Below are 23,865 nucleotides of genomic sequence, written 5' to 3' on the forward strand. Positions count from 1 at the left end.
CCCCAATATCAGCAGGACCCTAAAGGCTCAATCACTTCCAGCTACAGCTTTGTCAGTAGGAGAGATTATCCACTGCTTTCTTACCCACATTTCTCACTCTGGGGTGGTTATTGTCCTCTCACATCTATTAGTTCAGTCTCAAAGACAAACCACACTAATACAAACAGTTTCAATAGTATTTTGTTCACATGTCTAAAGATACATACATGTGTTGAGTAACGAGGTTTCATTTCTGAATTAACTGCCATAATGGTTGTGTCACTGGCTACTCAAGGAGAGAAAGAAAATGGCAGATGCTAATTTACAGTATATTGCACCCTGAAAAATAGCCAGGTTTGATCTCAAGAACACATTAAGCTATACTGTAACAGAGTGCTGTAGTAAATTGCTTATTGATTCTGAGACACTGAACAATGGGTCATCAGGTCGCTTTCTCAATATTCCTTGTCTTGTTCCTTCTTTTTTAAAAATTTAATTTTTTAATTTGGATAACAATAATAAAAGTTCCATAGATTGCAAAAACAGTATTAAAAAGTCTAAAGATCTTCTAAAAATGATTAATTATAAATAGAAACGACACTTTGAAAAACATTGTTGCATCGCTAAAACAAAAGCAATACCAAACACCTACAGATTTTTTTTTAAAAAGCTTAATTAGCTGGCACTAATATACCCATCATTAATCATTTATTCCAAACAGTCACCAAAAATATTGCTGATGGTTCATTAGGTATCCTTTTCTCTCAGTCAGTCCAAGTGTTTTTATTAGGAGATCTCAAAGAAAAGTCTTCCTGCTGGCCCTCTTCCTGAACCGCAGCAATTTCCTGAAGTTTCAGAGCACAGATTTTCTTTGTAGGTAATTGCAGACAGAATGGTACAAGGCTCTGTGTCACTGTCTAGTGGAGTGCAGCTACTCAAATAAGTTTGACTGTGCAAAGTGACAATTTCCCCAAGCCTAAGTGATCTGAAAGAAAATGAAGAGTGAGAACGCTGCTCTACTTTTCTGAGCTGGCTAATAAATCTCCTTGTGGCACAGGTCACCCAAATAGGCACATTCTGAGAGATTCCTGTCCTGTTCACAGGATAAGACTTTCATGCAAACATTCCTGGTGTAACAGCCTATGTTTAACAGCATCAGTTTAAAAATTCCACTTATATATAAAAAGATCAGCTTGTTTTGTTCAAGATTTTCTTTTCTCTTTCAGTATGTTTATTCTGTGGTTTTTATTACTGCTTTTATTTTTTTTTCTAACTTCTGAGGATGCCAAAACTAGTAGAGACATTTGATTTCTTAATAAGAAAATGTGCATGTAAGTCGCAAAAATTATCATTAAATACTTATATAAGAAATAATATCTGAAATTATTACTGTTCTTTTCAAAATAAATCTGGGGTTTTTTTTTTTCTGTGTCCCCAGTGTCTTAATTCTAGAGGCAAACAACAACATTTTGTTCTGTATCTCCTAGCAGACCTTTGAAAACTGCTGAATTAGGCATTATTTTAGAAAATACGAGCTCGTTTTTTTTGTGCCTGATATAATTATTTTATTACCTAATATAATTTTTTTTCTTTTAAAAAGAAATACTCAAGTGGGTACTTTTCTTTAAAAACAGATAAATCCAGTCTAGAGAAGCTGCTCTCTTGAAGCCTGTTAAAAGACAAAAGAGACAGAAACTTTTGCAAAAATGCCATAGTTGGGAATTTGCTTTCTAGCCAGATATTATTCTATATTGGTGGGAAGGAATTCTGATTAGTTATGGATTTCTGTTTTAAATTCTTAGTGTCGGTAAATAAAATTACATTAAATGGATGTACATGGGCATTTGAGAAGGTTTTAAAAAGGGTTCTTCCCTTCTTACTGCTTCTTTCACCAAATTGCTTCCAGTATTCTTAATTCCTATTAGATAAAGTGAGAATTGTGGGTCTTCCTGTAGGTGTTGGTAATGCTCTGTATTAAAAATTCACAAACATGTAATGTTGTCAATATGCGTTCAAGAGTAGAAATAGATATTTTCTATGCAAATGTTTCTCCACTCTGTTATTGTTTTAATTCTGCTTCCCAGCCCTTAATAATTGATACTAGTTCTAGTGTTTCTCTTCCAAAGCTGTCTCTGTGGATTTTTACAAGCAACCTACTCTATTCAGAGCTTCATTTGCCAAGTCATTGCTTCTGATTTTAGCTCATTTCTGAAATCCACCTCTCTTCTATTTTACTTCATTTAACTAGATCAACAATATCTATTAATTTATCAGCTTCTGCATTGGATCACAAAGTAGAACACCTTGAGACACTCTCTGTTACTGATTTGTGTTTGGACTGTTCAGTGCTTTTGGGCTTTTCTAGTTACAGAACTTTGACACAGGAATTAATGTATTCCACTCTCTACAGTAACAAACCATGGTTTGATGACTGACAGGCAGTACAGAACACCAAAGAGATTGGCTTCTAATAATGTATTAATCTTTTTGAATGTGAATTCTGTTCAACTGAATTCAGGACTTTTCCACTGAGTTAAAATCACACCACATTATGTGTAAAAAAAAGACCCACAATGAACTATTTTCTGTTATATCTCTATCTGATCACCTGATTTTAAATTGAGCAACAAATACCATTAGATTTTGCAGATATCATTTTAGACAGCAAGGCTCCTGTCTCTAGCCACTGACATTAGACATCTGTACTGTATGGGTTCATGCATGCATGTGTAAGAATCCATAATGAATGTTGTTGTTTCTCTCCTTTTTTGTTTTTGCCTTATGTACATTGTCTGAGACTTATTGGGAAGTCTCCATATTCACACTTTAAAGAGTTCACTGTGGCAATTGATTTCAAGTGATAAAGATTGCAAAGATTCTGAAGTTGTAAAGATTCTGAAGAAATAATCTGAAATTATTGCTATAAAACAAAGCTTCTTTGTGTTCCACTGGGAAAGAAATAATTTGAAGAAGTCTTGAGAAACTAAAAAGAAATTTTGGTTTATTCCTGGCAACATTTTCCAGATTCCCAAGACGGCCAATATCCATGTGTGGATGGGCTATTGGAAGACAAGAGAGCAGCTTAAGGACAATTGCCAAACTATAATAATAAAAATGTCCAAAATATTTTATTTAACTGCAGTCAAGATTGGAAGTGGTTTGGAAAAGAAAATTAAAAAAAACCCCAGCCACCTATCAGAGCCTTCTGTAAAAAGGATAGCAAGTGGATTTGTGTGCTTTTAGGTCTGATAAAAACCAGTATCCAGTAGGGCAATTTATTCTAGCATTGCAAGAGTGTGGTTTGTCAGGATCTATGGGGAGTCTCTGAACTGAACAGATTTGTCCTGGTAGAAGTCCCAAATCAATAACCTTTGCTCTAAAGGGACTTTGCAAATGTTTTTTTTAATTCATGATAGAACCTTTGTGGCAGGTGGTTTCTCTACTGGAAGTTTGCCTCTCCTTGTTTCCTGTATGGGAGCATTGCAGCACTCAGTGGACTTCCTATTTACTCTTTCTTCCAGATTTATTGACTCCTTTATTGATGTTCCTTTGGTCACTCCTTTTACCACAAGTGGACACATGTTGTCATTCATGGTTTACACTGCTTTAGCTGAAAATTTTGAACACTAATTATAAAAGCATTTGGAATAGGAAATGAAAAAGACACAGGTATTTTATGTGTAGCACATAAGTCACAGCTGACTTACCCCAGGACCTCTCATGTTCAAAAGTTAGATATATTTCTTTCTGATTGACACCAAGTAAGCAAGAGGAAAATGAGATTCAGGATCCTCTTCAACAAGCTGAATCATAAAATATCCTGATTAGAAGGGACCCACAAGGATCATCAAAGTACAACTTGCTTGGAAATAACTGACTCAAAGCACAGGAATTAGGTCCATGAGAGCTGGGGTCCCAGAACTTGTTTCTTCCTGCACAGTTGAAAGTTCTGTCAGTCTCAATGTAAGAATTTGCTTCATGCAGCTCATGATAGAGCACTGCAAAGGCTCTGTGCCTGAAGTTAAAATCAAGCACATCTTCCTGTTCAGTAGCTGCCACAGCTTTTGTTCTTTCTAGTGGCTGTTTCCAGCTTTTGAAAAATACTGTAATTTATAATCATCCTGTATGACATTATTGCCTAAGGATCAGAGTCAGCTTGGATTTACAAAAGTCTTGTGGGAATATAAATTAATGTTCTTGTCTTCCCACACATAGTAGGACCTAAGTGATGAGTAGATAGATAAGGAGTCACTGATAAAAGAAGAAATATAATGCAAGAAAAATACAAAGCAATGCATTCCCTAAGTGCCCTTATTCATGTCATTCACAGTTCTTTACTTTTCTCTGAAAATTTGATCTAGTTGTAGCTCAGTGCACAAATAGAGTTTAAAGGGATAGGAAAAAGAAGAACATGATCCAGTTTTCATTTCCTTGTGATATAAATAGAAATTCTAAAAGTCTCAGCTAGAAATTCAGAGAATTGGATGATGAAAAGCTGAGATCACTAAGAGAACAAAGACATCAACCTTATATTAAGGTAACTACTCTAAATGAGCTACATATATTTAAAGTGTGGAGAGTTTCCTCAAGATGAGAAAGGAGTATTACTGCTGGAGGAGCAATGGGGAGAGACAAGTTTAGAAGAATTGTCTGTCCATGTTACAGAGCAGCAAGCACTAACCCCATGTCAGAATGAAATGTTTGTGTCAAGGCAGGAATTTTATCTTAGTAGCAGATTTTTAACAGAGTGCAGGAGATACTAGAACGAAGAATGTAATTAATACATGATGAATGAGAACTAAAATATGAAGTTTATATGGAGAAATTGAAGCTGGAGGCAAAAGAGAAGAAATTGAGCACTACCAACTTAAAAACATTTCAACCACAGGAAACTGCATGTTTTAATAGTTACAAAGTCAGGAGGAAGTAACCAAATTTCCTCCACTTGTTGCAGCACTTTATTTCTTTTGTCTTGTGTCCTGAATTGCCACAGGGAAGACTTGCTATTAGCATTAGTGTGCTGCAGTCAGTGTTTGTGTGTGTGCCTGTGCATGCAATTGTTCATTCATAGAGAAGAGCATCTTTAAAGAGCTGTCCAAAACCTAAAACTTTTAACTCTTGTTCCGTAAGGGATGTTTATTTTATCTTTCAGCGTTAGTCTTTCTATATGTCCTTTGCAATGGTTAGCAAAGCATTTAGGATGGAAAGTTTCAGTTGAAACTTTTTTTCTAATGTTTTTTGCAAAGGTTTCAAAGTTCCTTTTTAAGACAGATTTCACATTTCCTTGTTCAAGGAACTAATTTCATTAGGATTTTTGGCTGGTGAAATCCAAAGGCCTTTTCTTCAATTCTCTGTGAATTAACCAGTCTTGAAGACATTATAATTTGTCGAAAAGCTAAAAGAAATAGATTTTTTTTTATTTTTTTGGTATATTTCACATGCTAGATAAATCTCATTGTTATGACAGTGTGTAATCACCTAACATTTTTCAGGCTGTTGCTAGTTAATTTTTCATGATTTTGCTATACATGGTATCCTTTGGCTGAAATAGAATAGATACCTTTCAAAACATTCTTGAATAAAGAGGACAATAAATGCAATTTCTAATCTCAGAAAGTATCTTGGAGTACCCCAACTTTTTTTTTTTTTTTTTGCAAGGAGTAGCAGGAAGACCTTTTTTCTCTTCTTTCAATAACATTGCACCTTCTCTCCAGCTATGTGACATAGAAAACAGGATCACATCAGTGTTACATGAACTTGACAGCAAGGTCGGCTCACACTTGCCCGGGTTAAGCATTTGTTCTCAACCCCACCCAAATACATCACTGAGCAGTTTTGCAAAGGAAAGGGATTTTCTTGAGCAGTCAGATGCTGTCATGGGAAACACTGTAAAGGAAGAGAGAAATAGGGACCCTCAGTCAGGGATTCCTTTGAGTCTACCATCAAGTCAAAGACTTATTTTTCCTAAGAGGAAAATATTGGGTTTTTTAAACTTATTTAAACATTATATCAAAGGGGGTCAAATGCATCATAGTGTAATATTTCAGCAAATACCTCACTCCTGATTCTTATGAAACTTTAAACTGCACATGGAACTGTTGTCAGTTACGTTCTTATATTCATCACTTAAAGATTTTGTTGCTTCAAAAAGACTCCTTTAATTAATACTTTTAGAACTCTAGTGAAAAGTTACAGTATATGATCACTGCTACCCAGACCTTTAATTCTTCAGCCTATCTGAAATTAATTATAGTCTCTGAATGCAACTGTTGTCAAGATAGATGAGAAGACTGACTAGAAGTTCTGCATTTTGTAGCAAATTACACCATGGTCCTTATGGGATGGGATTGACAAGAATACATTTTTTCACTTCTAGCCAGTCTGATTGCAAACCTGTCATGCTAAAATCCATCATGCTCACATGCCAGGTTCTTAATTACAGATTCAAAGAATCACAACCTTGGTGTTATTAGCACCACACTCAAACCAACTTAGACTGTCACCTCTTGTGTGCCTACAAGTGGTTTTCAAGATGGAGCTGTGCACACAGTTGTAAAAACTACAAAAGTAGCTGCATCACCCTTAAGGAAACAAGAAAAAATTTGAAATAAAACACTGCTCTTACTTTTTTGTTAGTAGGGTGTACTGGATCTAACTGCATCAAATAATTTATAGTAAATAACCTCTGTACAAAGGAAATGTAAATGTAAACATAATGTAACACTTGGTTTTAAGGCTAGTTGCTGAAGTGGAAGGAGTCATACCAATTTCTTCTATTTTTTCTTTATAGTATTTTTAATGAAGCATTTAATGAAAGGCACAATTTTTGTTTTCTTTAGATTTTTTGAAAAAGTGAAAAGTAACATCTTCATTACTTTTTTCTGCTCTTCTTTTGTCTTATTCAAAAAGATAATTACTTGAAAGCAGCATACAGATTATCAGTGGAAAGTGGAGCACTTTACCTTAAGACTGGCAGCTTAGCAACTGGAAACTCTTAGTATGCCAGAAAGGTGTGGTGTCTTCTGTGCAAAGACAGTGTGATGTCACCATCAGCCCCCAAAAAAATCAGCTTTACCCAAACCACAAACAATTGCAGAAAAATATTAGCAATTTAAGCATGGAATATAAAATTTAACCTCCAGAGAAATCCTGCAGAATTCTATGGAAAATTTGCTGTTGACTTTGAGAGCAGGCTTAGAAATTACCTATTCCTGACTGACCTGGGTGATAGCTGACTCACTGACTAGTTCAGCAGAACTGAAAAGCATGAGCTGCTTTAATTTCACCATTTTGTGGCAGTTCTCTCTAAATTCATATAAAACACTTTAAAAGCACATTACAATGACTGCCTGGAGCACTGCAGCTTAATTATTTCCACTCATCTTAATTAGATAATAGTGTGAACACTATGAAGGTATCCTCCTCAAGTTATTCATTAAAAGTATCTCTCTTTGCTCTTTAACTTTCCTAATGAGTATGAAAAGACTTCCCAAAATAGTGGTGTGCTTGTTAAGGGATGTTCCAACACGCTCCACACGTGATTTGGAGGAAACAGAGATGCTTCTCCCCCCTGCTGCTGGTACCAGACACCTGGGATCTGCTGCAGCCACTGGCCCTGAGCCTCTCACTCACCCTGGAGCCTGCTGGAGGTGTTCCCCAGGACACAGCCAGCAGGGTGGCTGGGACTGCCACCCACTGCAGTGAGTGGCACAGAGACCCCCTGGCCCCAGCCAGAGTGACACCACAGACCAGGGACACCTATGTCCCTGCTCTGACTCCATCTGCTGTCCCTGTGGTAAATGTGAGTGTCTGAGTCCAGCACTGAGCATGTTCAGATATGGCATTGACACAGTTTAGATAAAAAGCTAAATTTAGAGGTAATGAATATTTGAAAGGTCCCTTTCTTTTTCATTAAAATTTCTTTACTTTTTCATTCAAATTATCAACTCCTCTTCAGCATTTTTGCTCTTTTTTCTTTTTCTCCTTTCTTTACTTTTTCTCACTTTCATTCCAGCTCATCTCATATCACCCATTTGACTTCTGTCACTCACTTTTGGTAGACTAATTTTTTTTTTGTTTTCAGTTGCTTTCTCCAGTCTTCTTACAATGGTATTTTTCCTTTTTTGCTTTCATATTTTACAGCACAGGCAGTGTGCCATTGGTTTTTAGCCTCCAGGTTAGAACAGATCCATCATTTCAGTTGAAGCATCAATTAGTTTTCCTCCATTGCAAAACTCAATGAATCTCCACTAAACCAGATAAACCCAATCTAGTAATTAGAAGAAATTCAGTCTCTTTAACAGCTTTTTATTATGGGTCTGCTGCTGTTGGTGACCTGCTTAATGCTTGGGGGGGGGGGGGCTTTCACTGCCCCCACAGTGTCATCTCTGGTGCCAGCCCTTCAGGCTCTCCACTGACCAGGTGTCCCTGGTGTCTGCCAGGGACAGTCCAGAGGTGTCTGCCCAGTCCTAGGGCCCATTTCAGTGTTACTCAAGCTTCCACCTCCTTCACTCTTTGTATCCAGCAGCCATCTGCAATGCATCAGCATCACTTGCCATTTCTCAGCATCACTTGCTATTTCTGTGGCACCAAATTGCTTGTGAAGAGACAGAGAGAATGATCTCTCATCTGTCTTAAAAACCTCTTCCTAATCTGTCTTCTCTCTAGATCTCCACAAGATAAGTAACTTTCTGCTGATGTAAATTGTTCTCTGAGCATTTGTATGCATTACAGATAGATAAAACTTCTAATAAACAACAAAAGGGGGAGGGGAAGGGAAGGAGACTGTACAGTTCAGCGCAGCAGGAAATCTGAATTATTGTGCATTTTTTCATATGCTCACAAGGTCCACTTCAAGTGTGATTTTTCTAGAGAAAAATAGTGATCTGGTATCTTTCTTGTCCTAGGGCACCAGCTTAGTTTTACACACACTTAGTGTGTGTGCCAATGTGTTAAGTGGTATTAAATGAATTAAGTCATCTTGACATACTTGTACATTTTCAAGTATTGCACTGAAGAAAGTCTCTGCAATTTTCACTTGGAGATGTTTTTAACAGTTTTAGGTAGTGTTTACGTTGAGCATTTGTATAGAAACTGCTCATAACATAAGCAGTTTTTCAGATTGAAAAGGCATTGTTGGAATGATAAAGCTGTAGCTGGGAAATTTAATGAAGACTGTCAAGAGAAAAGTATGGTCATTTCTCTGCTTTATCACTTTGATGCTTATCTACTCTATTTCTTCTCTCGAGTAATACTACTTAATCCTCTCTTCTTTCATCCTTTTTCCTTTGATAATCCTACAAATGCCAAACTGTAGTTACTGGTTTTGACAAGATCACTGGCTCTTTGCCCCTCGTTTTCAATCAAATCCTGTTGCCTCCAGCCTTCCCAATTGGCTCTGATCTCTAATTTATTGGTAGAGAAGTGTAACTATCTGTTCCTAATCTGCATCTGCCATTGGGAGACTGATTTAGAACCATATGTACAAGAGAATTTAAAGTGAAGGAGAGCAATCTGACTTTTAAATTAGAGTTCTAAGATATTCCCTAAAATGCTGCCATTCATTTTTTAACTCAGTACCTTCATGGGTGATCTGATGTGATCTGTAAGGTTTTAGTAGTCAATGAAGTTGATAAGGTATATATTGCAATGGAAAACAGGAAGCTAGAGTCAGTAGAGGAAAAATCAATAAAATACATGTGTACAGACAAATGAGATTGTCAGGAATGTTTTTCTGGCTTGACAAAGACTGCTGATGATCTGCCACGTAGCCTACTGACAACTCACACAGCTCCTTGGCAGGTGCTACCAAAGAACTGAGGCTGAGACTCATAAATATTTATGTTGTACATAATTTCATTCTATTCCCAAGCTCACTACACAGAAGGCACGTGTTCCCTGACTTGTCTCTCTTCCATGAGTCCTGAACTGTGAATATGAAACCTGCACTTCATTTTGTCTCCCCTGCCACTCCATCTGTGACAAACCATTAACAGTTTAGTGGGGCTGCCAGCCCTTAAGGCCCTGGGAGAAATTCCATCATACGAATGAAATTAAGCGTAAATCATCACGTCAAGAAACCACTTAACGCATTTCCCTTCTGGTTTTCAGAGTCCTTGTCACTTTTGTCTCAAAATTTTGTATTTAAAAAAATAATCTGTCCAGCCTAGATTTCAGGTCTTATGTTAACTCTTTTCCAAAAATATCACATCCAGAACTAATATAAAACATATTTTTTCCCCATTTTTTGTGGGAAGGGATATAATCCTGTAGGTGAACAAAATCCAAAATCCAGCTCTGCTGGGACCTTAGCTCTTCTGTTGAGGCATTGGAGGTGGCCTGTGGATTGTAAATGCTGCTGACTAAAAATCAGAGTTAGATTTAAACAGTGTGAGCTAACCTGCTGACTTTGCCAGATATAGGAGGGAGGCTTTGAGAAGGAAAAAAAATTAACAGAAATAAAAAAGCATGAAGAGAAAGAAGAGTGGGGGGGAAAAAAGAAGAGGTCATTTACATGTGATTTTAGTCCTTCACTAACAGTCAAGGAGGAAATTTTTGGAAGAATTGTTTCTAGTTTGTGAACTAGAAACATCCTCCTAAATAGGATGATTACCAGCCCCAAAAACCTTTAGGGACTCAGATTGTGTATATTTATCACCTAAATCCCATTATAAGAAGGCAGCAATGAGGCAGGTGGGTACTTCTTTGAACAGAGAGTATTTGATGAAAGCAGGAGAGGTGAGCATGCCTTTGGGGGCAAGGGCAGCAACAGCAAGGTCTATCTTGTGCACTTGGTGGGTGTTTAAAATAGACATTCTGATTTATCTGCCACTGCTGCAAAAAGTGGCCTACCTACCTTTGCTTTCATACTGACTACAAAGAATTTTCAAAGGCACCAATCACACTTAGAAGGGGAGATATTTTGCCTCTGAAAACTCCTTTCTAGATGGTGTTTCCTGGGGTAGTCTGACCTGTCTCTGTAACAACAGGGCAATATGTAATACCTACTGTCTTTCTAAAGATGAGATCATACATCTGAAAAAGTAAATACACTGAGTTAAGATAGTCTAAGTGTAGATGTGTATGATTAGAAATATACAGTCATTTATTAATCACTTATAATTTTTAGCCTATAAATTTTTTTTTTTTTTTTGATAACCAGCAGTAACAACACTGTGATAAAAAAGTGACTAGGATAGACACATGACAACAACCTGGATGCTTTTGGTCAAGTACAATTTTTAAAAGCAGCAGTTTGGAAAAAGCTTGCACTGGCCATATGCACATGTTGCACTCTTGATATTAAACCTTGATTGATAAGTTACAGTTCTCTAGTTTAAGTATCTTACAGTTCTCTAGTTTAAATATCTCTGTACAGGAGGTTTAAGTCACTGGTGAATTTAACAGTTGCAATTACAGATATAAATCATGTTAAATAGCAGGCACTCCCACAGGGTGCTGTGTACCCCATGTCTGTGCACAGGGAGCAGTGCAGGGCTACCAAGATGTGAGAATATGTGAGCTGTGCTCCAGTTACAGAACTGCTGGTGAAACATGAGCCCCTCTGGGGACAATTGCCCACAATTCCACGTGGTGTCATACAGAGATGAGTTCTAGGGCACTCCCACAGTGAATTCTGGGGAAAAAATGTGTCTCACAGTTTAATTTTCATTGCAGGGAAACAGATTATTAAATCCATGAGCAAGCAGCACCAGTGAACTAACCTTAATTTGAAGAACCTTCACATCTAGCCCAGAGGAGTTTGTGCCTTACTGGGTTAGGGACAGGAGATATGACATTTCTAGTCAACATATTATTGAGAGGAAAAAAAAACAAAAAACAAACAACAAAACCCAAAAATAATCTGCAAAATTCAGTTTCTCCTGCATATCTGTTTCCAGGCTAAGAATTACTATTATTCTATTCTAGATGTTTGAAGGAAATAGCATCAGTCCATCATTAGCAGTGTGTTGATGCTTCATAGCTCTTCTTTTCATGACCAGCCACTTTAAGGACTGTTAATAAGTGTTTCCTACAGAGTAAATAATTTTAATCTATTAGATTAACTAGCTTCTTAATGTTCATATTAGAGGTTAAGATTTTTCCTTAACCTGTTCCAAACTGCAAATAGGTACAGAATTCACAGAAATTATTAAAATATTTCATCTTCATGATCACCTTTAGTGTTTTGACACAGCATAGGCTCAGTGTGCAGCATATTTTCTCTGTATTAAGTATTTTTTTATTTTAGCTCATGAAAAATCACATTGAAAGCTGCAGTACTGATCAGAAGATCATAACAGCAGTAGCTGCAGAATAAACTAACTGCAGGCACTGGGAATGAAAAGCTTCCATGCTGTTTTCTCATACTGTGAGAAGATAAACTAATCCCCTCACCTCTGCCCTGACCATAGTGTCAAATTTTAAATTAGCTGCCAGAAGTGAGTACAGAGCTATACTGTTCTCCTCAGTTACTCACTCCTCTGATATTACTTTCTCCTATATATATTATTTTGGTTTTGACCTTAATCATATTACTGCAAAGCCCATATGGCTTGCATTGAATTCCATGAGATTTTTGTGTTTAAAAGTAGCAAAACTGCCTATTTACTCAAGGCTTTTAGCTTCAAACCATTTAGATATAATACATCCCTTTATGGTTTTTGAAGCATTGTATACATCATTAGTAAATACATAGGTGTGAACCTATGCAATTATATGTGTATAGTAAATTTTGTAAATCTTTACTCAAACAAATAAGATAGCTGTAGATATTTCTGCATCGTGTCTATACTAGAAAAATTCCTAATAAAAAAATCTTTCAGATAAAAAGATTTCTTTCAAGCTCAGGTAGATACAGTACAGGAATAGTGTGATATGGCAGACACTGCCAGCTGAGACAGCAAGCTACCCATTTAAAGGCTCAGGTTTGGTGCTCAAACTAAAAACAGGAAGTTTGAGATGCCATTAGATCCCAGATTACATTTTATTTTATGCATTTATCTGCACTGTGTTTCTGAGCTGAGCTGATGGCTAGGTGCTACAGGATAAAAGTGTATTCATTCTTATTATTTATGTTAAAAGGTTGAGATATTTCCTGAGATAGTCATTTAGGTCCATCTGACCTTGTGCTGAAACTGGATTGTTTTGTGTATTCACCAGAGCTGCTGCTCTCTCAGAGGCAGAATTTGTCTGCTTAAAGCTGGTTGATTTTTTCAGGCTGTGACTGAGTCATCCCTGGTTTTTCTCATTTCTTTTTCATTTCCTTCAGTGTTTTACTCATATACAAACTGATGTTTTTTCCCTTTTATTTACAAAGTTTAATATCCCTAAAGCTTCTTGCTTGCTGTTCCCAAATACAAGCACATACTTAAGGATGGCATGGGAGCAGTTCTACATCATGTCTCTAACACCAGGATTCAGTGCAATTGCAGCAGAGGGGATAAGCAAAGATTGTCCTGGTGCCTGTGCCCTTAGCACAGGACCTGCCTGTTGTGTCTTTCATCTCTTGCCCCATCTGTTTTGCACTCTGGCTGTTGTGGTAAGAGCCATCATAGAGCAGTGTTTGTGTTTCCGTGCATGCAGTTGAGATGAAAAGTGCAGGAGCTGGATAATGTCCCAGCCAAGCTCTGCCTCTCTCAGGAACATAAATCAGGTACTGAGCTGTTTTACAGGTGTTAAGTCTGCCATTTGCAGCAAATATCCACCCAGGCAATGCTTGCTCATATCACCCATTTTTTATAAGATGGTTGGTTTGGCTTTGCAAGGAGATACTCCAACAGTTTCCATCACAGTAAATAAGGGTGATGCTGTTCAGCTGCTTTATAGCACATGAACATTAGCTATTCAGCCAAATTAGTCTTCAAAATGAGAGTATAAATAATAGCTATATTTTATATATGTAGACTGCCAAATACCAAAGGGAAACTGACTACACATCATGGTTGGTATTTTACTACTCAGAAAAGGCAAAAGTACCAGATTGGTTATCACAATTGCCAAATTCATTATATGGGAAAGCTCAGCCATGGAATTAGAAGTCTGCCAGAAAGGACAACAAAAGATTTCTTTGAGATTTCATTTTGGTTTGGTTCTGTTTTCCATCTTGAAATTCAAAATCAAATAGACTTAAAATTCTTTAAAATATTTTACCATTAAAATTTTTACACATCTTATTTTACCTTCTGTTGTTTCAAATTAATAATCTGACCCTTCTCTGTTAGATGGATTAAGGTGGGTTATAGGAATATTACAAGAGATGCACACAGACAAACAAATCCCCTGTATTGGAAAGATGCAGGAAAGATACAAAGACAAAACAATTTTGTTGTCCTGTTCAAAAATTCTGGTTGCCCTTTGTGATTCATGGTGGCTGCAATCTGTTTGGCCTTTTCCCACCAGGATTCTGCTCTAATGATGAACTCTGCAGCATGTACAGAAATTGTTCTCAAGCCTCTGTTAACAGTCCTGATAATATATTTTTTAGGTTTCCTCTACGCTCAGAACAGTACCAAACACAGCATTAAAGAGCGACTTATGAAGCTCTTGCCCTGCTCGGCTGCCAAAACGACATCTCCTGTTACTCAAAGCAAGTTTTATTTTTCATTTTTTTCATTTGATTTTTTTTTATTTTAGGTTTGCATGCATCAAAAGTTATACTTTCATTAACTGCTCATTTGAGAGGCGAGATATCTGCTGAAGTAATCAAATGGTTTGCTGAGGTTTAAAATCTAGTGATGCACAGATTTGTCTATGCAGAGTAGGATGGCAAAAGACCAGTGCCACAGTCTGCCACACAGAAGCTTGGAAATTGCAGCAGAGGGGATAACCAAAGATTATCACTTTGCACTTATGGTCTGCAAGTTAGTTGAGAAGTGATTCCATGGTTAAATTTAATACCTGCTCTCCATGTGTTCGAAAAGTGGTAACTTTTTGGCATTTTTATGCACATGACTGTGTGTGCTTGCTATCTAGTACACAGGGGGTACCATCATAACTGGTCTGGGAGGAAAGGATTGGCCCTGCTGGTTTTGAATATAGAACTTCAAACTGTTTAGGGAACAGGAATTAAAGTTGGTGTCTGAGAGAAAAAGAAAGAGTGAGATTGAAAAGAATGTGAATGTGGATATACAGGAAAAGCACACTGATATTATATTGAAGGTCTTGATAAAATCTCTCCACAGTAGGTAAGAGATAAATACAGAGGGCCAGCAGGAGTGAGAGAGAAATCAATACATAGATACATATATATCCCTAGATAGAGATTAATTATAGTAATATCACTACAATGTCTTCCTATATAAATTCATTCCTATAGCAGATTTTAAAATATCTCTCTGGATTCAATTCAATCTAGATTAATTTGACTGAATTCTAGGCACTAATATGAGCACCTAAAACCAGAAGCTGAATTGCCCATGTGTTTCCTGTATACTCTTCTGAGAAAGCAATCAACCAATCTCAGGTGAAAAAAGCCTGCAAGAGCAGTTCCCTATGTCTAGTGAATCTAGGACAAGCAAAGGCAACTCGACTAGAAATACAGGCCCCTACTAATGTCAAGACTTCACAGGTATAGATCTAGGGTTTCTTTGTTCTATCCCTCTTCACTGCCTCTCATATGCTCCTCTGTAGAGAAAACTCTGGTGCTTGCTTTCCTCTTAAGAATTTGAGATGAAAAGGGCTAAATTTCTGGATGTACACTGATTGATTTATTTCATGGTGTCTTCAGCTGATATGTTTTAATTGAAAATAAGGTATCCTAAAAACTGCAGTTACTGTTGGGGCACTTGTTAATAACTCTTTCTGGATAAGTTACTTTCAGCTGCATGACCTGAACAATATAGCCCTAGACAATAAAAGGAATCAGAGAATCACAGGTTTGCTTGAGTTGGAAGAGAGACCTTTAAAATCATCTAGTCTAGTCCTCCTGCACAAGACCAGGTTTCTCAAAGTCCCATCCAACCTGAATATTTCCAGGGATGAGGAATGGAATAGATAAGGAAATAGAACACAATTAATAGAAAGTTTGATGTGTTTGCTTGAAGTTCCTGGGAGAGTGACACATCCTCGTTCCTTGCACATGTCCATGCAAGTTCTTTATCTGCACAAGTAACCAAATATATTTAGAGTCAGTCTCAGAAACCTTGACCATGTCAAACTTATACTTTCCTTACTGAAAGTATTCTATAAACCAGGAAAGATGTTGAACTAAAATGAGTATTAAATATTTCCTATTAGAAAACCAAGTGGTTAAAAAGGTGCATTCAATAATTTTCTCTGTAATCTCCTCAATAATTAAGTGCTACATTAGGTAAGAATTTTATATCAAGTGAAAATCTTGAGTAAGACTATCATTGTAGATAAACACCATTATTATTCCATTTTGACATCATGTGCTATTTCATTTCTGCTAGCATGAAAGAAGCAACATTATAGTATCCTAGGAATGAAAACAGCACCATTTGCAATAACAATCACATGGTGTGAATTCCTTAGAAATTATCAAGGACATATTTTTTAACAAGTAATCTATAGAACTATACATTGAATATAGCCTGAATATATATTGAATATGGCCTGAATTTGCATTTCTGCACTTCTATTAATATGTGCTTACAAAGGTTATCTAAAAATGTAAAATCTTGTTTCAGCATTTGTATTGAACATATTTCAGCCTTCCTATTGAAAAAAGCATGAAAAAGAACGCTTTGTGTGCTCTAGTCTAATAACTCTAAACTTAAAACCATCATTCCCTAGATATGTGCATGGGCTAGTACACTAGGGTAGGACTACACTCAGTGGTTTTGAAAAACAAAAGCATGCTAAATAGGTATTAAAGAGTTAGGGAGGCTCTAGTATGGAGTTTTTGCACATTTTTTTACAGATATATACAGAAGAGTACATTTGCTTTTTGCTATGTTTTTACCATCTTGTTCTTTAATGAATAATGAAAGGTTCAAAACATATCTCCTATGACATTTACATTAAAAAATGTCTTTACTGTTTAGCTATAAGAAATCTACTAGTTAATTAAATCAGGAAGAATTTTTTGTTAGTACTTTAATGAGGGGTTGTGAACTTACTTCTGGTTTTCAGTTGACACGAAATTTTCTTTCTATGAAAAAAAGAAGTATTCCTAACTGATCTAGGCTGAATAAAACAAAGAACTGAAATAGCTAATGCCATAGAAATCATTATTTGTTTAGAAATAGATAAAAATAGAAATAGTAAAAATAGATTTTCACACACTTTCCCACATATTTTAAAGTATAGATTTTTCTTTTCCAGTCTGGTATCTAGAACTGTGAAGAAAAAAATTAAAAACCTGCAAATGACTCATGAATGCTATAACATTTTAGTCATCACAGTTGGTTGATTTAAAGGAAATTTATGATGATCTTGCATTTTTATTATTTCTTTCTATAAGACACTAGAGAAGTCAAGTGTAAAGAATGGTATACTAAACCTTTTCATTAACATCATCAGCCTATTGCAGTCTTCTACATGCTCACTGAATCATTTAAAGGCAATAAAAATGTTTACTACTAAGGATATACCAAACACTGTGCTCAGCACGTTGTCTGGCCTTTATCTCTAGCCTCACATTTATTATGTGTATTCATTTAGCTTCCAGAAAAGCTCATAGATGTCTCTCTAGGTAGCCAGATGTTTTACAAATGGGTGCTTAGAGAACTCATTTCAAGTTAAGTCTTTTTCCTGTCTAAAAACAAAACTCATTTAAATCCCATGTAACAATTCCAGTATAAAATACAAGTGAGCTTTCAGCAATATTTATTCTCAGGTTGATTTTTTTTCCAATTTAGTCCAAGTACCTAGTGTTGAGTTGTGATTATAAAAAAAATAAAATCATCTGGATCACACTGAGATGATCCTTGTGAGAAGAGTGCTAACAGCACCATATTTTTCACAAGAGAAAGAACAAAGCCCTAAATTTTGTGAAGATATTTCCAAATAGTTTATATATTATTAAATATCTCTTTAAAGGTTGTTTATATTTTGTTTAGCTAAACTGTATCTTCTGATGCCAAATTTCTCCCAAGCAGCTGAAAGCTATTATTCCTGCATTATAGCAAAACAAAAATGTATGAAACTGTAGGCATAATGCTACTTTAACTGAGTATTCTAATACTCTGTGTTTATGAATATTGAACCAAATAAAACTTTTTTCTAAGAATAAAGAGTCCCAGATTCTAATGAAATAAAATATGTATCTTCAACATTGTAGAAGTGAGAATTAGGCATTTGTATTGTTATATTGCTATAGTTCCTATAACTCTTGCACTGAAATAAGCCAGTGATTTCATTAAATGAATCTGGAGTACTAGATGAGTTATGTTTAAGGCTGTCAGTATTTAGAAATGGACACACACTTTTGTAGTTTTGATCACAAGTGACTGGCTCTCTATTGTAAGTTCCTTTAGCTGTTTCATTGAACTTTCACATTTAAAACTCTACCTAGGAAAAAATGCATTGCTAATTCCCATTAAGTCTGCACTCAGCTGCAAACCTTGAATGAGTATATCTACATTTTTACTTACCTAAAGGAGAGGTCACTAAAACTTTCATGTTCCCCACTTAGACTGCTCACCCTCAATAATATTTCTCCTAAAAGGTCAGTTGTATGATATTCAAAGTAAGATTTGCTGCTGGATGTGCAATATCAATTTCACATGCTTTCTAGAAGACAACTTCACAATAACAATCCCACCTGATAGAGTCAATTCACATCCATTATCTAACTGAAGGAAAATTTATAGTTTTCTGAAGTTGCTTAATTTTTATAAAATCGTTTCCTTTGGTCAAAGAGTTGTACAAACAAAAAAGTCATACTGAATGTATCATGCATGCTCTTGCAGGATGTTGGCTTTCCAGTTTGTTGGTTTTATTACTCATGAGATAATGTGCAGCTACTGGATCATCACTGCTGTTCACTATTCTTTGCAGCCACAGAAGCAGATGAGAGACACCCTTTTCCTATGAGTTCAAAATGGGCTCATCATTTGTCATTAAAGCTGCAAAAACAAGTCTTTAAGAGACTGTCCTTCCTTCCTTCCTTCCTTCCTTCCTTCCTTCCTTCCTTCCTTCCTTCCTTCCTTCCTTCCTTCCCCTCTTCCTTTCCCTCCCTTCTCTTTCCTTTTTTCTTCTCTGTCTTTTTGAAAGGGTTAAATACTTCTATTTCCTGTATTTCTTGTTGAGCTTTCCTTCTCTGTCTCTTGTATTCTGCAGACACTGTAGAAGATGAAATGGAAATGGCCACAGTACGACATAGACCTGAAGCTCTTGAACTGCTGGAAGCACAGAGTAAATTCACAAAGAAGGAACTTCAGATCTTATATAGAGGTTTCAAGAATGTAAGCACTTCCTTTTTGAATTTGCAATCTGCTTATGGGACATGCCACTGCAGTCTCAGCTGTGTAAGAGTGACTAGCAATGCAGCTCATGAGATTCAATAGCTAAATACTGCATATCTGATCAGATGAGGAAACAATCACTCTGAAACAATTGGTCTAAAGTCATTAAACTATTTAATGAACAAAAGATGCAGACAAAATAGAAAGCATCAGGGAGAGAATAATTATAACTTAGTAGGAGAAGTAAGTTACTCTTAATAGAATAAGTATTATTTATCTAGTAGGACTTTGTTCAAAGGCAGATTGAAAATTGCATTGAGCTTGTTTGTCTAAGGATGCAACAATAGAAGAGTCCTGAAAAATTTGGTCAGTAAGAGGAAAGATTTTGATTTTTGTATCACAGGAGCTGTCACAAGAAGTAATTGATTTCAACTGCACTAGATGACTTTTTTATCTGGTGAACAGTTGTAGATAACTTCATCAGTTCTCACTAGTTCTACAGATCTATACACTTCTTAGATCCCTTTACTAGCAGTAATTGTGATTTTATTTTTTTTCTGAAAATGTGTGATGTAGGGGCAGGTCCAGTGTTTTATTTGGCAGGGATCTCAGCCGAGGACCCCAGTACATGGGTGTAGTCTGACTCATTTTCCAGTGTGTACAGCTGCCCTGTAGTGCTGGGCTTGGCTTTGACTTGTCAGGCATGCATGGTTAGTACAGCAAAGAAACTCAAAAGATGTTAGTAAGTAGTGCTGAACTCTGTTTTCTTAAAAATATACTTTTTCTCTATTTATTTTAGTATCCTTTATCTCATTGGAAATTATGTGGAATGTTGAATGCAGTTAACGTTGGGTAGAAAATATTAAAGAAGTATTATATTAAAAAATTAATGATAGCAAATTTTTAATCATCAATGTTTAATTTTAATCTATAAATTCAGCTGCAAGTATTACAATGTGCAGATGTCTCCTGCTAATCTGAAGCTAAAGATTAATTTAATTGCATTTATCACCCTGTAGTTTAGCTTTTCTTTCCCCCTTCTTGTCGGTGGCATTTACTGCTCAGATGAATTAATAAAAACACAATGAAGCTCCATTATGGAATCAGAGAGGATACCTTCAATAGCTTGTACAAGAAGTGTAAATCTTGCAGTTCTTAGTTTTCCTGCATTCTGTGAAGAAAGCAAGACATGCAAAGGGATGTTTTAAACACATATTTTTACCAAAAGCTTAAAATCCAAGCAAGACAGAGTCACTTAATGTGTCCTGTCTGTATCAGTCTCAGTTCCAGAAAGTATATAATGTTGGCATGTTAGTGATTAACAGTGATTGCTCTTAAAAGCTTTTCATTTCCTCAGGGTTCCAGAGAACATTCCCCTGCTAATGACAATATTCTCCAGGCATTGCAAATCATGATCTAATGTCCCTAATTATCTGAGGCAAAAAGGTACAAAGTATAGTGGATAAAATAAGCCTTCTGTCTGTTTCTCAAGAATAATTATTTTTAGAGTTTCAGAAACCAAGAGCCTTGATATTTCTTTGCAAAAAATGAAGTATGGAGAATGAGAGAATAGGTTATATGGAAGTATTTTAATTGATACTTTTTTTAGCATTTTTTTTGAAAAGAGGAATTCCAGCTCTTTATGTGTTTTTCTGTTCCAAGATGTAAGTTCTCCTTACATCAAAGGAATGTTGATGGTAAGACACGGTAATACATTTTTATCCATATTTTTCATTTCCTTATCAGTACATGATAATTCAAGACATGCATGTATAACATATCTTTGACTAGATGATAGAGTTAATGAACATGAACTTCAGTGGTTTTGTGTATAATATCATTGCAAAGTTATCAATTATGATCTAAAATGCTGTAAATCATGCCCAGGGCTAGGGACTGTTACAAAGAAAAATCAGTTTAAAGTAGTATTCTTTAGCCCAAGCATTAGATTTCAGAAATGGATGATTTCAAGCTTTTTGTTGAGTTGGAGTTTGTTTCATTTCTCATATTAACAGTTTCTACTGCAACATCTGGTGCTAGATCACAGTTCTCTAATCACTTCAGAGAACTGGTAGGACAAGTCTACCTCAGCTCTCTGAGTATCTTGTCTATGCTGATTAGTTCACCTTTCCTCTCACATATCTATTTACCTTTTACTGAATATATCTTGAGTGGCTTTGGTGGGTACTGATCCACAATGGCATTGCAATGTCTCCCATGCTCTGTGCCTGGACCATCCCCCCTTGCAGTGCTCCATCATCCTCTTCTGCCTTCTCACATTGTCATCCAGCCTAGTGCTACCCTGCCAATATTTCCAAGCACACATAAGCCCGTGTGCTTCACACATCTGTGTACCAGCTTCTCCTGGGTGCCACCCAGCTGGACACTCACTTTGCTGTGTGGGGCATGAGCCAGCAAATGTGTCTGTCTGTGCAGAAAAGGCAGTTCTGCTTTGGGTAAGGCACTTCCAGCAGGTCAAGGGAGGCCTGGGAGGCCACACCAGCCCTTCACCCAGCACTGGTGAGGCTACATCTGAAGTGCTGTGGCCAGTTCTGGGCCAGTAAAACAAAAGAATGGGCATCCTGGAGAGAGTCCAGCTAAGGGTCACAAACACATCTGAGGGACTGGAGCACCTCTCCTGTGGGGAAGGGCTGGGAGAGCTGAGACTGATCAGTCTGGAGAAGAGAAAGCTCAGCATGGATTTTATCAGCATATATAAATATCTGAAGGGTGGGTGTAAAGATGGAGCCAGGCTCTTTTCAGTAGTGCCCAGTGCCAGGACCAGAGGCAGTAGGCACAAAGTGAAACACAGGATGTTCCCTCTGTACATCAGGAAACACTTTTTTACTGTGAGGGTGACTGACCACCAGCCCACATTGCCCACTGGGTTTGTGTCATCTTCCTGCTTGAAGATATCCAAAAGTTACTTCTCTGGACATGGTCCTGGGGATCCTCCTCAGGACATGTGCAGGAGTGTGAAACCAGATATCTCCAGGGATCCCTTCCAACCCCAGACATTCTCTGAGTCTGTGATATTCTGGTAAATCATTCCACTAAGAAGGAAGTTACTGAAAAGATTTAATAAGGAAAGACAAAGGCACACACATTTAACATGATGTCATCAAAATCATGTGCAGATCCTACCTCTGTGCTTTATGCTTTTCACCTGATATTTGCCTGTTTTACTATCTCTTCAATAGTCCAAGTATATAAAGCAAGATAAATTGAAGCATGAACTTAAGTTACAGTAGTTCTGCTGTTGTTGTGGTCTATGGGGTCCAGCTGTTCATCTCTGCTCCCACACACGCTTAGGGTGGTTCTGGCAGGCTGGGTCTCAAAAGATGAGTCTGGACTCCAGGGTTTTTCGGTCTTCAGAATTGTTTATTATATCTTATCTATAAAGTCCCTTCTCTGCCCGACTGGGATCTGACCAGCACAGCAGCCAAAGGCACTCTGACCTTCCCCCAAGGCGAGCACATCTTTTATATCAAAAACTACATATATCATATTTACTTTTTATCCCAATACCTATCACCCTCGTCACCAGATACACTCTCACCCCAGACCAATCCCCAAGTGCCAACACCACACCAGAAGATGGATGACAAGAAGAAGAAAGAAGAGCCTGGTGACCTGCCTTGTTTCCTGAGCTCCCACAGTGGTCCTGTTAGATGACATTAGCAGCATCCTACAGTACATTAGTACTAATTGAAAAGCTTTTGTCTATAGAATCTCACTCCAGCCTGCTAATTTCCCTGGATCCTTTTGAGTTTTAGGACATCTCTTCCAAGATAGGAATGAACAGAACTTTTTACAGTTTACCTCCAGTTTTTTGTTATTGCTGACTTCAAATTGCTTACAAGTAGTTCTGGCTGACTTCAGATAAGAGAGCAGTAAAATACACCTGCATTTCTGTAGTGCTGATGATTACAAAGTCTGGTTTATTATCATCAATTTGATTTTCCACTGAACACAAATTACATGCAAAATCCAGCAGAAGGAGCAGAGGGTCTCGCAGAGCATTTTTGTGTGTATGTAAACACCTGAAAGCTTTAGAAAATCTCAGATCACTTTGTAGTAGAGCTGATGTTCTGAGTAAGCAAGAGCTAGAATATAATCACAGAAAATGCTCAAAGATGATTGAAATGCCTGGGGAACAATGGCTGTTTTGGTAGAACTCAAAGTCAACATTTAAAATGAAGGGGGATATACACTAAAGAAAACATAAGGAGGTGGGATAAGCACCTTCAGATGACACAACTACTATATGGAAAATTATCAAGGGAGAACTTATGTCTATATTAGGTAATTTAGCCATTTTTAAGCTTCTATACTATCCTTGAAAAATGAGCTTAATATAAGGCCTAAGCCCTTCTCAGGCTGAAAAGGTTGTCCCCAGCACTCTGGCTTTACAATATTCCTGTGCTGTTGTTGATGAATTGTTACTCAGCTGCCATCACAGTGGGGCATTTCCAATTTGTATTTGGCTTCCTGACATCCCATTTCTTGTAAATTG

At 36.9% G+C, this 23,865-nt stretch overlaps 1 protein-coding gene across 2 annotated transcripts in view; it reads left to right on the forward strand.

Annotated features, from left to right (window-relative positions):
* KCNIP4 (potassium voltage-gated channel interacting protein 4) overlaps window positions 1-23,865 on the forward strand; it is a 178,119-nt gene that overhangs the window by 117,346 nt on the left and 36,908 nt on the right. The window contains exons 2-3 of one of the 2 annotated variants that reach the window (XM_009099804.4): window positions 14,465-14,566; window positions 19,225-19,349. In XM_009099804.4, the coding sequence (XP_009098052.2) occupies window positions 14,465-14,566; window positions 19,225-19,349 (227 nt within the window). The remainder of the gene's footprint in view (window positions 1-14,464; window positions 14,567-19,224; window positions 19,350-23,865) is intronic. The other variant, XM_009099789.4, reaches the window with a different exon arrangement.

Source organism: Serinus canaria, chromosome 4 (assembly GCF_022539315.1).
Source record: "Serinus canaria isolate serCan28SL12 chromosome 4, serCan2020, whole genome shotgun sequence".
NCBI classification, from domain to species: domain Eukaryota; kingdom Metazoa; phylum Chordata; class Aves; order Passeriformes; family Fringillidae; genus Serinus; species Serinus canaria.